Source organism: Nematolebias whitei, chromosome 1 (assembly GCF_014905685.2).
Source record: "Nematolebias whitei isolate Nwh7 chromosome 1, NemWhi1, whole genome shotgun sequence".
In the NCBI taxonomy this organism is placed as follows: domain Eukaryota; kingdom Metazoa; phylum Chordata; class Actinopteri; order Cyprinodontiformes; family Rivulidae; genus Nematolebias; species Nematolebias whitei.
The window spans coordinates 34165224-34182447 of NC_056498.1; the positions used below are offsets into that span (position 1 = coordinate 34165224).

General features: G+C 40.6%; 1 protein-coding gene across 1 annotated transcript in view; it reads right to left on the bottom strand.

Annotated features, from left to right (window-relative positions):
• Nucleotides 1-17224, bottom strand: part of LOC119408875 (B-cell scaffold protein with ankyrin repeats-like) — a 38787-nt gene that overhangs the window by 6304 nt on the left and 15259 nt on the right. The window contains exons 7-9 of the mRNA XM_037675766.1: nucleotides 15114-15310; nucleotides 2585-2648; nucleotides 2253-2453 (exon numbers count right to left, since the gene is read on the bottom strand). Coding sequence (XP_037531694.1) covers nucleotides 2253-2453; nucleotides 2585-2648; nucleotides 15114-15310 — 462 coding nt within the window. The remainder of the gene's footprint in view (nucleotides 1-2252; nucleotides 2454-2584; nucleotides 2649-15113; nucleotides 15311-17224) is intronic.

Sequence of the window (17224 nt, forward strand, 5' to 3'; positions counted from 1 at the left end):
GTATCCGAATGGTAGCTAAAAACCAAAATTGTCCTAATGTAGCAGAACAGAGAAAAGCTAAAAAATAGTAAAATGCTAGCTCAAAGCAGCAAAAGGTTAGCTAAAAGCTTAATGTAAAAAATGGCTAGTTATCTGTGTCAAACTAGTTAAAAAATGAGTCAAACGACAATTTGTTCACATTTCAGCTTTTTGGATGTCACTGGGCTCGAGACATTGCTGCTAACAGAGAGAGCTGTATTTCCACTTGTGTTCTGCAATAACTGGCGCCTCGCCTGAGTCCTCCACCGAGCCATCGTCTCTCCTCTTGGCGTGGCGGTGGGAGCGAGGGGCGCACTGAAATCCTCGTGCGGTTTGAAGCTCCACTGTCTCAATAGATGGAAACCTCTCCCATTTCTCCCGTACGCTCTGGGGACAGACGAGGATGATGGAAAACACGTGTAATGACTTATTCTGGCTGACTTGGCCTCGGTTCGGACAAGATTGGTTGCAGATGGTAGCTCCAGTCGCTCCCTCTCCATTACCGAGGGGATGGTTTGGAGACAGACTACAGTGGAGCACTCAGTTCCTTGTTGTGCTTCTTAAGCCCCACTGGGAGGAGGACTGGCGCACAAAATGCATGCAAGCTTAGGAAAAATGATGGATTAGAGTGTCTACTCTTATTTTATTGTCCACTGACAAAAAGCAAAAATGGACAATTGTGTTTTTGCCCATGTGCTTGTGTATTCATGATTTGATTGTTGGCAAAATATCTCATAAACCAATGGACATAATTTAATGAAAACTAACTGATTATCTTGGAGAGTCAACCCAGTTAAAGATGGCCACCACAGTGCACTGACTAAAAATGGCTGTAACTCGGTTAATTTTCTAGATATTGAGCTAGAATTGGGTGTGGTAGTAGCTGAGGATCATTCACAACACATGCTATGACGTGCTTTGCTTGGCATTAACTCCTTTAAGGAATTATGTGCCTTTATTTTCATGTTTTGAATGGAAACGTTAGTTTAAGTTACAGTAGGTGTAATGTTGTTTGTGGAAAGAAAATGTTTGCATTTGCAAACAGAGAAGTCCTAGCTGCGTTAATGATTCATGAGCCTTAATCATACCAGTCACTTTTGGATCTTTCAGCCTCATGAAATATTCACACGGCCTGAAATTGAACAGTTGGGAAACGTGCATGCGAACGTGTCCTCGTCCAGCCTCGCTCCTGTTTGTTTTGCAACAATATGCTCATGTGGTTTAGGAAATCAAACCAAACTGCGTCGTATGAAAAAACACAGGCCCTGATCAGCAGCGCTAAAGGGATGAAGGTGACGTACATCCAGACACTTCCTCTCTCCTTCGCATCCAGCCCAGATCTCAGGCTGGGTTTTAGCCACAGAATGTTCAGATTCAAAGTGAGCGCTGAGAGCCGAATGACTGCTGAAACTTGCTGAACAAGCTGAAATTAAGTTGGTCAAGCTAAAAGCAGCAGAACACTATAGCTTAAAGAAGCTAAACACTAGCTAAAAGCCGAATATAGATTTTTAAAAGTAGCAAAATGCTACCTAAAAGCAGCAGAAAACAAACGGTCTTGAAGCTAAAATTAGCTAAAAGTATCAGAATGGTAAATAAAAGTTAAAAGGAGGAAAAATATGGTTAAAAACAGAAAAAAGTCAGCTAAAAGCTAATGTAGAAAATGGCTAGCTAAAAATAAGAAAAAGACTAGCTAAACACTACAAATAGCAAAGTGTTAGCTAAAAGTAGCAGGATAAGTGCTAAAAGCTAAAAGTTGCAAAAGACAAGCTAAAAATAACAAATAGCCAGCTTTAGGCTAAAAGTAGCTAATGACTAACTAAATGCTGAAGAAAACAGCAGAGTGATAGCGAAAAGCAGCAAAAGACGAGCTAAAATGTAAAAATAAAAAAAATGGGCTAGCTTAAAGCTAAAATATCCTAAATTAGCAGAAGGATAACTAAAATCTAAAAGTAACAAAAGGCTGGCTAAAAGAGTTAAAAGACTAGCTCAAAGCATAACATATCAAAAGGCTAACTAAAAGTTTAAAGTAGCAGAATGCAAGCTAAAAGTAGAAAAAATAAAAGCTAAAAGTAGCAAAAGGCTATCTAAAAGCTAAATCTTTCCAACAATTAGCATAACAGTAGCTAATAGCTATAATTGCTACAATGAGCAGAATGGTTATTAAAAGCTAAATGTAGTAAAATGCTAGCTAAAAGTAGCCAAACATTTTTTAAAAGGACAACAGATGGTGTTACCTTGGGCTATGTAGGAGGTTTTGCTAGGTTTCGCCTGTTTGCTCTCAGGCCTGGGTGTTGGTGCCGGCGGGCGATTGGCGATGACCACAGCTTTCTTTGAGTTCTGATTTGGGTTTGATTCATCGTTCTCCCCCAGCAGTGTGTAGAGATCATCTTCCTCAGCCTCTTCCTCCTCACCTTGCTGCTGCTGTGTGTTTGCACCTGTGATTGAAAAGGCCCCCAGAGTTAGCTGTAGTCTTTCAGCTACTTGTCCTGTCATTTCACAGCTGACAGGAAGCTACAGCTTAGATAAACGACTCCATTACAGACTTTCCTTCGTCCGCCTCGCTCACCTGCGTTGCACATCATTTCGTACACGCTGGCATCGATATTGTCCTCACCAGAGCTGAACATCTTCTGTAACAACAGGGTGTGAAGAAATGCATTTTATGCCTCACACAAATCAAACAAAAACAGCTCGAGGGGCCTAGCTTAAATTCAGAGTTTGTGGCTTTTTGTCAGTCTGCCTTGGTAAAAATGACGTTTATTTTAACGTTCACAAGTATTAGAATGTACACGTAGGACTTCGATAATATTGTGCTTCATTTTGCCAAAAGGTAAAAGTGGTTAATGGGTATTTTTAATGGGTATTTTTGCCTGTGGTTGTTTGTGTGTGAGTACTGTATACCTGGGTTTTCAGGACCTTATCTGGTATAATCACCTACATTGTCTGGACTGGTTGTCCTTATGGGAACCAAAGCCCAGTCTCAGTTTTTGTTAGGCTTATGGGTAAATTGTGAACTGCGTTTAGGTTACAGGTAGGATACGGGTCAGGGTTATGCTACAGAAATGAACGGAAGTCAATACCATTAAGATGGAAACTCGTGTGTGCAAGACATTTTATGAACCAGTTGCCAAATTTGAATGAAATCTTTGGAAAAGAATCAGTGAGTCTACATTAATGATTAACTTTTAGAGTCAGTTTGATTCGAAATGGCCGCCACAGCCTATTGAGCATCCATCCATCTGTTGCTTGTTCTGGAGCCAGGTTCACCAGGGTAGCTTCTTGAGCAGGGAGGCCCAGACATCTCATTCTACAGCCACCTCTTCAAGCTCTTCCGAGAAGATTCCAGGGCGCTCTTAGTGCAGCTGAGAATCACAGTCTCTCCAGCAAGTCCTGGGTTCTCCCCGGAGTCTACTCCCAGTTGGACATGCCCAGAAAACCTCCCTAGGGAGGCGTCCAGGAGGCATCCTTACCAGATGCCCTAACCTTCATCTGGTTCCTCCATGTGGAGGAGCAGCGGCTCTACTGAGTCTCACAACTGATAACTGAACTTCTCGCCCTGTTTCTAAAGGAAAGACCAACTACCCTGTGTGGAAAATGCATTTCGACCCTGTCTGTTCGTCATTTTGTTCTTTCAATCACCACCCAGATTTCAGGACCATAGCTGAGGGTAGGAACGTAGTCCAACTGGTAAACGGAGAGCTTCTTGCAGCTCAGCCTTCATCTTTACCACAACCTGTTTAGCATAACCATTAAAATGTCTCTAACCCTGTGAGTTTTACAGATATTGCACTAAACGTTAGTATGGTGGTATCTTAACGGCTTGTTCTTGAAAACTGATACTAGTCTTCTTTTCCATTTCTCAGGCGTCTGTCTCTAGGGTTCTGTTAAACAATCTTTCTGCCTCCACTCGCTGCCTGAATATTTACTGTTGTCATATGGCGTGTGACATTAATAATTAAGATTTCTCACATCCCGTAAAGACTTGTAACATGATGTTCAAGAGGTGTTCTGTAGAGCTGCCCGTTGTATAACACAAAGCACCTTTTTTTTCTTCTTTTAACGACAGAGCTGCTGCAGAGTATTTGCTAATTGCATGCTGGGAGACAGACAGGGCCATGATCAGGGTAATTATGAAATCAGACAATCTTCCCCTTTCAGTTCAAACGTATCATTTAGGAAGCAACACCGAAACCCTTGGCTTGATGTCAGACTGCATCCAGAATTAGACTGAAACACGAGTGAAGGTTTACTGCCACCATTCAGCTTCTGCTGGATGTGAAGATGTGAAAGGTTTGAACTAAAATCAATTCAACCAAGAGTTCCTTGACCTAATGTATACCGCCTGCCACCTTTCATGCAAGAGTTTCAAAATTATACCATCTTGTTCAGGGCTTAATTTGTAAATTGATTAATGCCAGAATGCAATGGCATGGCACAAGAAGTAGCCTGGCCAACAGCTCTCCTTGTGTGAATAGTATGGAATGAAATTGGTCTATAAAAGATTCATAAATTCATACAAGATTTTTATTCATACAGTAAGATCCACAAGCGTACAACAAGATTCACAAACTCGTACAACAATACAAATCTTGTATGAGTTTGTGAATTTTTTTAGACCACTTTCATTCCATAGAATGTAGACGCATTAGCTAAGATGCTACAGCTGTAGCGCTCTGCTTCTCTCACACATCCTAACACTCAACAACTGCCAGCACTAACGTGGTGCTAAGCTAACGTGCAAAACAGAGATGTTCCCCCTTCTCCCCCTGAGAGTGCCCTGCCAAGGCAGATGGGGAAACACTACGTGCAGTGTGGAGTTGTTGCAGGTAACCAGGAAAACCCGGAGTGGGTTTTTAGTGGTTTGAATAGCTCCTATTATTCAAGTGGAATGGATTTGTTCACAAAGAAATAGAAACAGCCGGTGGACTAATATTTTATGATGAATGTGTGTGAGTGGGGGGGAAGGGGGGTCCAAATGAATTTTTTTAAAATTTACATGGGGGGGTGGGGGCACGTCCCATGTCCCCATCACATATAATTGTTGCAATGCCTATGATTTAACATATAGCAGTCAGAGTATGTGTTGGAAATGGCTCTGGGCTACTACTAGAGTAGTCCCTCACTACTTCGCGCTTCGTTTTTCGTGGACTCGCTCTATCACGGTTTTTCAAAATACGATTGAACATGGCACACAATTGGCTGATAGATGGATGAGCCGCACGATCGGCATGGAATTTTTATTTAGAATAAATTATTTTTAATTATTTAGCACCTCTGTGCAGCCCACACTGCAGGATAAGCTTCCTGCTGCAGCTGATAGGCTGTTCTCCGTGTAGAGCGGAGAAATGGGCGTGGCCAAGAACGCTTGCAGGTGGCTGAGAGTAGCCGAGGCAGAGAGCTGAAATCATGACATTCTGTGCTCTTTTAGAGCGTTTAGAAACATTGTTTAGAATATTGCAAGAGTGTGGGAAGGGTTTAAAATGCCCTCTCTTTCTAAATATATATATATATGTATATATATATATATATATATATATATATATATAGTTAAATTATGCTCTGATGTGAAGCAGGGAGAGGAGGAGCACTCGTCATCCATTTCAGAAGGTTTTTATTTTACCCTTATGTAAAGTACAAAGATCACAGCCCTGGGCCATTGTAACTCCACCATGCGATCACAAACAATGGCCCCGAGTGTAAACTAGAAACCCATCTTCAGAGCTTGGCCACACCTCCCAGGAGGAGTCACCACCATCGACGAATGGGAATCCCTACTCTTATCATGTGACCCAGCTCTCAACAAATAATATCTGTCCATCTTATGTTTTATAATGGGTGGGTGCGTGAATGTTTGGGAGTTGTAGGCATGTAACTAAAACTACATTTTCTACCGGAAACTGAATCAGCTCGTGTTCTAACACAATATAATTCTAAATAGCAAAACTGGCTACATAAATCTAGACATTTCATTAAGTTAATATATAATCTGATATATATATATATATATATATATATATATATGCACTAAAAGAAACTATTGCTACTTGTACTACTATCCCTACTTGGCGTACAGTAGTCCCTGTGATAAACGAGGGACTACTGTACGCCATATTTTAGCTCATTGTTTGAAATTGTTCTTGTGTTAGCTAAAGTTGATTAGCTATTGCGATCATCTTAAATTGGATTGACTCCAAAAGTTAGTCAGCTGTAGATGTACATCCAAATGATCCTTAAATTACCTGCTGAGAATTTCGATAAAATCTCTTGAGTGGTCCACGAGATATTTTGCTAACAGACAAACACTCAGACCGAGAGCTAAGTCAGATTTCCTTTCATTTTAAATTACACCGTTGTGTTTGTCTGCGAAGCACAGCTGCGTCAGTACACTCCGGTTCTTTCACACAGCCAAGAAGACTCCATCTCAACACGACGCCGATTTTTGACTCTCCGAGTTAATTTAAAGTTTTTGAGAAAAGATTAAAAATTTTAAGACTTGAATTTTCTCAGTCCGGTGACAGCTGCATGGATCTGCAGAACACAGGAGATTATTGCTCACTTGGATGAAAATTTCACCATCCAGCGCCGCTCTCCCCGCTCTGCCGTTTCCAAGCAACACGGCCAATCATGACTCAATTACAGCGTTGTACCGTTCCTAGAACTGCAAATGAGCTATTGGCTGCCATGAATGCATTAATTGACAGTTGAGATTCTTTGCAGGCCCAACAGGTTGAGGGAGAGAGTTTATTTACCGCCGCTCGGACGTTGAATTTTAATGGTCAGCGCCATGTGACATTTTCCAAAGTAAATATCCCCAAGTAAGGGAGGGGAGTTTATTTACTGACCGCTAACGCTGAATTATTCTACAGATGTGTGAAGACTACAGTCCAGTCAAATTTAGCTTGCAGTCAAAACACTTTAGGATAAAAACAGGGAAAATGCTTTTGTTAAAGGTAGAAATTGTGAGTGGATCTAGCAGCTTCAGGATTAGGAGAGTAAATTTGTCTTCAGCAGCCGAAACATTCAAGCCTTGGCGTTCAACAGCGTGTTTTTTTTTTTTTTTAATAAAGTGGTTTCTGAGTGTTTGCAGCAAAGCAGACTGTAGAGAAACACTGAGCTCATCGTGCACAAGACTGTAGTCAAAATCTGTCCAACTTGCTTTTTTAGTGTAAGAAAAATAAAATAATTAATAAAAATAGCTCAGCTGCCATATTTCATACCCCAGGACAGTTTTTACCCAACAATGTGATTTTATTTTCTTTTTCAACAAAAGACATGTACTGGTATGTGTTAAAAGGGAGGGTTATTTTCCAAATTTGACTTGATATGAGAAGCTCTAAAACTAATTTTATTAAAAAAGAAAAATCCAAGGGTTATCATGGCGGGAAACTTACATCAAAACTCAAGAATAACAAAGGAGATAAGAAAGCTAAAACGCTCTTTCATAAAACCGTTCGCAAAATGGCTGTACAGACCAGTCTGCCATAATGCTCCCGGTCATTGAAAAATCACTGATAGATGCCTAAAGCAAAACTCACCTGTGTTGATGTAGAGCACAAATGAGTGATGGACGTCTCACTCATTTTTTTCAAAGCGTGACAAAATAACTCAGTTTAGCAAATCTCTGTAGTTAATTTTTTGAAAACCTAAAACAAAATACCGGTAGTTATGATTTAACATTAATCTTCCCTCAGTAATAAACACGTTTGTTGTTTAATCCCACATCGGGGTGGCTTACATTTCACTTGTTGACTGTTTTGCCTCTGTTACTACCTCGCTTGACGGCACAAAGGTGCACCATTGGTGAATTGGCTTCAACATCCCTTGGTCTGTCTAGAAACCACACCAAAGTACGGTGTCTTGTAAAGGAGCCTAAATAACGCTTAACGGGGGGTGAGTAGTGAGAAACAGGGAATAAAAAGGCTGGGGATAATGAGGGAGGTAGGTGCAGCTGAGACTAATGGAAACGGAGCGCAGTTGAGGTAAGAACAGTGGTGGGCAGGGTTCCGCTAATCCGCTAGCTAACAAATGACAGAAACAAATTGTGTAACAGACAGCAAGTGACAACACTGTTAATTAGCTAGTTAGCACTGAGCTAGTTTCTAGCAGCTAGCAACAAATTTTGAGAACAAATTCAGTGACAGATCGCTAGAAACAAAGTTACTAGCTAGCTAACTAGTTAGCAACTAGCTAGCTCGTAAATCATAGAATTTAAAAAATAAAGTGACAGAGCTTTTTTTCTTATTTTTGGAGGTCCCTGTTTACATGAGAACAACCTCTGGAAACATTAATTGTATTCAACATTTATTAGGGGTTATAAACAAAAAGAGAGCAGGTGTACATGAAGTTCCCAGTAGCCAGTAGGGTTAGGAGCACCTCCGCAGGGGTTCCCCCAGAAATCTCCACTCTGAGACCTGGATTCAGAAACCTTTGGTTTCAGAGAGACTGATGAGGCTGTTGTCGTCTAAATGAATGCCTGAATCGCAGGTTTCATTTAAAAAACGCATCGTGTAAACAGGGCCTTATTTACTTATCTTCCATGGAACTTTCTCAGTTCAAACCTAAATGAGCAAAGTTTCAAGCTTTTATATAACAGTGAGTTGCCGAATTTGCATAAACTCGCATGCAAATCACTGTCCCTTCCCTCCAGGCTGAAGGTTAATAGGTCATCTGGACAGTTCCTATTTTTATGTTGAAATGTTTTGTCTTTCATCCAAAGGACTTCATCAGTCTTAGAAGCCACAACAAACTCAGTCCCACAAGCGGCACAGTCACATAGTGGGTCAACCGTTTTGCTGGTGATTGCTGGTTTTTGCTCGACTCCTTTGAGGCAGCCATAGCCAAAGTGGTTCAAAACATCAAAGTTCATGCTCAACATGCTATTTGTGTTGTGGCTTCACCGACTCAAGAAGTCCTTTGGATGAAGGACGAAACGTTTCAATAAAAAGAATAAACTATCCAGATGACCTGACTTAACTTTGTTGGATTTTTTTACCTGGATTATTGAGCTTGAACTCTGATGTTAACACTTTGCTAGCTTGGTGATATTTGATTGACGTGTTTGGCGTAAACTGGTGTGAAGTTAGGTAGCTGGTGACTTTAGCTAATTTCTAAAATAGATCCAGGTAAAATAGATTCTGTGCTAAGTTGTCACAGCGCTCGTTCACCTCTTGAGTTTTTGAGCTTTTTATATGACGGTTTAAGTCACAGATCAGAGTTTAGAGGCTAAATAAACAAACTGAAACACACATTCTGCTGAAGGCCCGGTACAGGACTGAGAATTAGGGAAGAAGCCGCCAAAGATCATAGAAATGTTGAAGACCTATTGGTCAGGACCACTTTAACGGACTACAAGAAAAGTCTGACCCTTGGAAGCAGGAAATTAATAAATGAGGGATGACTCAAGATTTTTCCACAGTACTGTACTTGTTGAAATATTAATACCATATTGGTGGACCTGTGGCGTATTTCTACATCAACTCTGCATTCATGGTCTAAATGGAAACGATAAAATTCTTCATTACTCCTGTAATGAACAGTTTTTTCACAGAGTAAGACCAGTGGTACCGTCATTCAAATGATAAACAAATCTGTGTTGATGGAGGACAAGACAAACGCAAATATGCAAAGTAAAGACTTTGAACTTTACAAATGCCCAGTAAAAGGCGTGTTGCAACACCTCGTTTGGCTTTCCTGAATTTGGCTACGAGTGTACTGTCCACAAACGTGGCGCGCCGCACATGAATGACTGTACTTTTTCAGAACTGTACAGTTGCGAGTTCATTTGTACTTATCGAGAGCGGACGGTGAAAACTCAGTTCGCGGAAAGCGACACTCAGCCAAATTTACGACCCGGTGTTAAAGATGATTAAATAACGACCCCGCGGGGTTTACGCTGATAATTCATGACGCACCGTACCGCCGTCTGAGGACATAAACATTGTGGATAAGAGCGGAGCTGCTTTCTATATCTGTATTCTGGTTCTGTTCTCCCTGAATAATTCATCTTTCCCCGCTGGAGCAGTTCACAGCTAATTAACAAAGAAGTGTGATGCCAGGGCAGGCGAGTGGATGTGACGCAGGCCTTGTGAGTGATTCAGCCGGTGTATGAGGCAGGGGACTGATCCATCTTGGATTTATTGACAGAGTGCTGCTCCACCAGCGCCCAAATCACTGACGCATCAAGAGCTGATTAATTGGAGCTTGGGGGTGTGGGGGGGGGGTTTAGAATTCTGCCGATTAGTTAACGAAAGTGCATGAACTCACCTCTCAGTCATGACGCTGGAATTTTCCACAACGTACTTAGAAGCGCTGACGTCGTATACGTCCAAAGTTCTGTTCATTTGTCTTGTTAGCAAAATATCTCGTGAACCACTGCACGGGTTTTAATGAAACTCCCAGAAAGTAATCAATGGATCTGTATCTGATTCAAAATGGGCTGCCACAGATAATCAAACTTATCCAACACATAGATGACTTTAACTCTGCCAGATCTACAGATATTGAGCTAAAATCTGGTGTGGTAGTAGCTGAGAGTGATTCCCAACGCACACTCCACACGTCATTAACTACTTAGTCAGCTGAATTGGTCGGCAACATATTTCATGAGCTTTTGGACAGATTTTAGGGAAACTCTCAGTAAGTTACCATTGGACATACGTCTACAACTCAATAATGTCTGGAGTCAACCCAGTTCAAAATGGTCCCCAAAGTCTGACCCTAGCCAATGGAAAAGTGGTTATAACCTAGTCCATTTTACTGATATTGAGCTAATGTTTGGCGTGGTACTAAGAGTCATTCACCACGCGTTGTCTTAGTGTTACCACATCTCCTGAGGTCTGATAACATCCCAGGAGCTCATTTACAACATTTGACCCAAATCTAACAAAGTTAAGTCAGGTCCTTTTTGTTGAAACATTTCGTCTTTCATCCAAAAGACTTCATCAGTCCGAGGAGCCGCAACAAACTTAGTCTTATAAATAGCACCTTCTCATGGTGGGTCAACCAGTTTGATGGTGCTCACATGGTTTCTGTAGTCCGCCCTCTCCCCCTGCCAACTCGTTTGAGGCAGTCATGGCCAAAGTGGTTCAAAATTATTAATGAGCATGAATCAGGATATTCAACCAAAATGTTTATAACTTATGTCATTTTACAACATGAGATTATCTTATTTTAAAACCCTGATATTATGTGGTAAATGAACCGTGCTTATATAGCGCCTTTCTATCTAATCATGATACTCAAAGCGCTTTACACTACAATCTGTGCCCTCATTTACCTATTCATACTCTACTAGGTCTCTACAAAGCTAATCTGACTCTGTAAAGACTAATCTTTAGATTAGTGCTTTAGATCACATTCATACACCGATGGGGCACACATCAGAGGCAATGAGGAGTCAGTGTCTTGCCCAGGACACTGAATTCCTCTCTTGAACATGTGACTGCTGGTGGAATCGAACCCCCAACTTTCCCACTGGAGGACGACTGCTCTAACCTCTCAGCCACAGCCGCCCCATTATAAGCAGCGGGAAACATGCATTTCTTCAAGGAATGCTCTTTACCATAGAAGGTGCGGCACAGGGATGTCAGGTCTATCTGCATGCCCAATTTCTTGTTTTACAGCTTTAGGCTTGTGGAGGTCCCAGCAGGGAGACCTCTGTTTGACTTTACTGCTCCCCTGTCAGCTCATTCCAAGCTTACAGCAAGCGCTCGCTACAGCGGTCTGATCAAATCACGCTCACTCTGCAGTCACTTTCAGTTAGCAGTGTTGCCGGGACGATAAGTACATTGCAACAGCTGTTAGGGTGTCTGAATTTCCGTGAAGGCCAAATTCTCCATATGTTGACCTGAGGAATCGGAGGGAGTTACAAGTTACTGATAAGAAAAGGAGAAGTGGAGATTTTCATTTGAAAGAGTGAATAACATCTGTTACCAACTGAGGGAATGCGAGGGGGACTTGGCGGCTGCATCTTAAAGGATTATTGGTCAGTCTAGAAAGGAACTCAATCTCAAGCATCATTGCGAGGTCTTGCACAATCTGGTGCTCAGAATATGTGTTGGGGATTAATCTCACCTACTAAAGCGTCATTTTTTTCTGAATATGCGTAAAATGGACACGGTTTAGGGCTAGAGGTAGGGCAGCTGAAAGTCACGGTTCGACTCCCGCCATGCCCACATGTCGTGGTGTCCTTGAGCAAGACACCTAATCCCTAATTGCTCCCCGGATGTTTACATAGCTGCCCACTGCTCCGCCTGGGCGTATCTCATGTGTGATGGGTAATTGCAGAGAACTACAAAGTAATTTCACCAATGTATGGGAACATACAGCACTTTACTTTACTTTACTTTACTTTACTTTACTTTACTTTAACCATTTGTTTTTACACGGGTTAAGATCAGTTTGCCAAACTTAGCTATGGCTCACAAGTTATTCAAACGTTACCATTGTTTCCCCTGGGTTACTTATCTTAGCAGGGCGCTCATCTCTTCCTTGATTTTTTATTTTTTTTTAATCAATGTGGGGTGGGGGGCGGACGGAGACATGTCTGTGCTGCGCACTGTTTGGGGGTTGGAGACGTCTCAGCATGAGGGAAATGGAACGCTATCCCTCTAGCTTTTTAGCTAACCCATCTTTATTGCACACTGTTAGCTTAGCGTTACGTCAGTGCCTGACTTAACTGAGGGACACCTTTACTGTAATCTCGAGTAAACAAATAATTTTTTTCAGCGTTATTCTTGATAAATTCAGTAAAATAACACGCCATAACCGATGTTTGACGGGGAGGCTGAAATTAATCTTTTTTGAACACTAAAGTGCATTTGGTAAACTCAGACACACGTTTAGTATAATCTCGAGCAAACAGATAATAGTTTTTAGGTGTTTTTGGCAACTCGCTAAATATCGATACTCCCGAGCGCGCTCCCGTGGCCCCCAATCGATTTTTGGCATGACACCGGCAGTTGACTACCGCGGGGGGGTGGAGTTCGGTAGATGACAGTGCGGGCGAGCTGTGCTTGTATAATGGTAGGGGAAACACTGCATACACAGATTGCTGAACTAGAGATTGACGAATAAGAGCTTTTATAGGTTGATTCTAAATATTTTTAAAATTTTTTTTTAGAAATAAGGGCAGCGGTTGGGCAATTTATAAAGCTGTCTGAAAACGCTAAAATATGATAATAAGAAACTAATGTGAAGAAACACTGCCCAAGACTTAAAAATGGGTGTAGGATAGTAAATATTAGGAATAGCATGTATTTCAGAATCATTTATCCCTCCTCCTGTAATAAACAATTATGGATACTCCAATTTCCTCCCACAGAACAAAAACATGCATGTTAGGCTGACTGGTAACTTTAAGGGAAGGGGAAGGGAAGTCTGAGGTTGTCATCATTGTATGTTCCCATACAATGGCAAAATTAGATCTCTGCATTTACCCATCACACATGAGAACAGGTGGAGCAGTGGGCAGCTTCGTAAGTGGGGAACAATTAGGGATTAGGTGTCTTGCTCAGAGATACCACGATATGTGGGAATGACTGGGAGTCTGGTCCCAAGTCGGCTGCCCTTCCTCTATTAACTTGTCCCTATGTGAGAACGTGAATGGTTGTTTGTCTCTATGTGTCGCCGTGATGGATTTGCGACTTGTCTAGGTTGTCCTCGTCTCTCGCACATTGACTGCCGGACATGGGCGCCACGGACCCAGAAAGGAAGAAGCAGGTCAAGATGATGGATGGTTTGTAACAAGTCCAATTTAGAGGGTACCTGAAGTAATTTTTTTGTTATCTTTACCATTGGTTTGCACACACATAAGCATAGTGGCCCTAAGTTCTTCAATATTATTATTTTTCTTCAAAAAATGTTGTGGATTGCATGAGATCAAAAACAAGCAAGTTAACAAAAAACAATTAGTAAACCTTCCATGATTAAAAATCGACACTATAGACTCATGAGAAAAAAAGTCTTACCATTGAACTATTGAAACTTTAGTTATTATGCATTAGTTTCCTTTTAACTTGTCCCAGAGAATTATAATAAACTGAAATGTTTGTGCAGATTAATGTCTGCATCACATTTAAAAAGACGTGTTTCCAATCTGTCACTTTGTTTTTACTTTCAGAATCATTCCCTCCCCTCCATGTAAGATATTGTCCTTGCTGGCTAATTAAATGATCATTTATAAGAACATTACAGCGCAAGTGTCCTTCAGGTTTATCACCGGAAGAGCATGCACAAGCATGCATGGGAACTATTACATTTGGATTACCTCTCATTAGCAGGTGAGTGGCTAATGCGTTCCCCTGGCAGTATTTTATTTATTTATTTTTATCTCTACAGTCACATTAGAGGTTGAGCGGGTTTCTCCAAATTAACATAATATAAAGACATTCTGAGCAAATAAATGTCGACTTTAGTGGCTACATAATTGTCTGAATGTATGCAGACAACCTGCGCTTTGAGCCATTGTGCATGCCTGAACAAACATAGCTGAGACTCTGTGGGGGAGTTCTATAGGAGAGCTCACGGACCCGACCTATTAAGAATGAGACTAATGAAAGGCTACGATCCATCATCCAACTGAGCCACAACAGTCAGGTGGGTGGGAGGTTGCTCCGGACATCCAGGTTTCTTTGCTTTAACTTTAAATCTATTTTCTGAAGAAAAAAAAAAGTTTTTTTTTCAGGTATCTTTAATTCTGATGTGGACAGAGCAACAGAGAAAATCAAGTGAGATGAATCAAACTCTTGCTGAGGAACCTGTAAGCAAGAGAAGATGTCCAGTGTCCGAGTTAATGTATCGACTGACACTGGCCTGCGACTTGGAGCAAGCTTTACATTTTGTTCCCCTTTTATGTCTGAGTTTGACACCACTTCCTAAAATATAAGAGTTGGTATATTTGCTGAAATAATATTTGAAACAATACAGACATTATAAAGTCAAACGTGGTGGAAAGATATGAGACAGGAGAAGCTTCTTTTTGGCTATAGAAGCCAGTGAAATTGGTTACCAGGGAGATTCCCGCCTTTTTTGTAGTGGGGTAGGTAAGTCCATGGTATTCAGTGAGCGTGAAAAATTGTAAGTATGGAAACAGTTACCAGTGTCTCTTTCAGCAGGACGTAAAGCTCTATATGGCCGTGACTTTTGGCAACCTCGGCGGGAGTCTGTCCGTGGCGACTGGCTGTGTGCAGAGCCCGCTCTGCACCGGGGCACTGTAGAAGCAGGCCAGAGAAGCATCTGAGTCCATATCGAGCAGCAAAGTGAAGGAGCGAGGGCACGTCTGCATGGTGGAGCTCTGTTGGGAACATTTACTTTGATCAGGTGCAAAACAGCATTTTTTTAATAGATCCAAGTCATGCCTTAAGGATCCCCGACTAGTTGAAACAACACAACTTATTTATTAAGCAATTAATTCAGCTTCAAAAACGAGACCAGAAAAATACTGTAGACTTTACATTTTACAATTTTCTACAGGTTAATGACACACGGACATTGCCATTTTATTTATGCTGCAATGCATTCTGAGTAAAGAATATAGACAGGTTGCTCCGGTGCGAGCTCCATTTTGCTAGAATGTTCATTTTAGACATTCAGTTTGAACCAGACCATATTGACAACGACGAGAATACAGATGTAACTCAGCTTTCATGTTAGCTCCAGAGTTAATATATATGGCATTGGCTCTGGAGCTAGTATATTATATGACGTTGGATCTGGAACTAATATATATGACGTTAGCTGTGGAGCTGTTATAGACCTATATGATGTTAGCTATATGACGTTGGCTCCGGAGCTAGTTTATATGACATTAAGTCCAGAGCTAATATATGACTTTAGCTTTCGGGTTAATGTATATGATGTTAGATCCTGAGCTAATATATAAGACGTTAGCTCTGGAGCTAATAGCATAGCTCCAGAGCTAATAGCATAGCAAAAGAGCTAGCGTAGTTCCAGAGCCAATATATTACGTTAGCTCCAGAGTTATAGCATTTAATCCCAAGCTAAGCTATGTATATATATATATATATATATATATATAGATATATATATATATATAATATATATATATATATATATATATAATGTATATATATATATATATATATATATGTATATGTGTGTGTGTGTGTGTGTGTGTGTGTGTGTGTATGGCGTTAGATTTATAGCAAAAAATTAAGCATTTAAAAAATTTATCACATTTGATTGTTTTGATCCATATATTGTGCATAACAACTAATAAAAAATATAAATTTATTGTCACGCGTAACTTATTAGCCTTGACTTCTTGCGTTTTAGTCTCCACTACAACCAATGTACGTAATCACCCCAGAATGCATTGCGTTGGTAAAATAATGGCGACGTCCTTAAGTGAATAATGTAATAAACATATAATTTTTTTTAAGTAATTAGGAGTTTTCAAGAGTCCCAAACAACAACTTTTAGTAGAAAAGAGAAATAATATATTAGGGGCAATATGTGTACGTATTCAATAATCTTATTAAAATAGGTTCCTTCAAGTGTGTGCACATAACATTCCTGAACAATCTCTGCTTTTTTAACCGTCAATCTGCGTGGCGTCTTCCAGCTGATGCAGTGCAATGTGGGCAATCTAACACATCCAGGAGTGTCAAAGAAAGACAGCTTAGAGGCACTTATTGACCTGTTTGTCATGGCAACATCTCCCTCTGCCCTTTTTACCAGAGTAAAGGATCAATGTCAGAAGCTGATGAAGCCATCAGTCTGCTGCATAATGAGCCGAGAAATAATGGAAAGCTTTTTCTTTTTCCCATGGTGGATACTGTTCATCAAGCTAGAGGAATGTGTTCTTACTGTGAGCTTTATATTCAGTTTCTTTTAGCTCATAATGAAAAGAAAAACCTTGTTGTAGTTGTGTTGAGGCAATCCTGAAACTTTTTTTTTTACTTTAAAATAGACAAAATAATGCTTTTAGTAAAGAATCACCAGTCACAAAATAGTCTCATTACTGTATTATTGGGTAGACTGTCCAACAGTAAGAACGAGAATACAAACTTGACTAACTTTTGTTGGGCTACCTTTGGAACTGATTACAACATTCATTGAGCACGGCGGTGAATTGCCAGGACTTTCAATAAATTCCATGCATTTAAAAAAAAAATAGTTTCAGCCTTGTATCTAGATGCAAGATATATATATATATATATATATATATATATATATATATGTATAT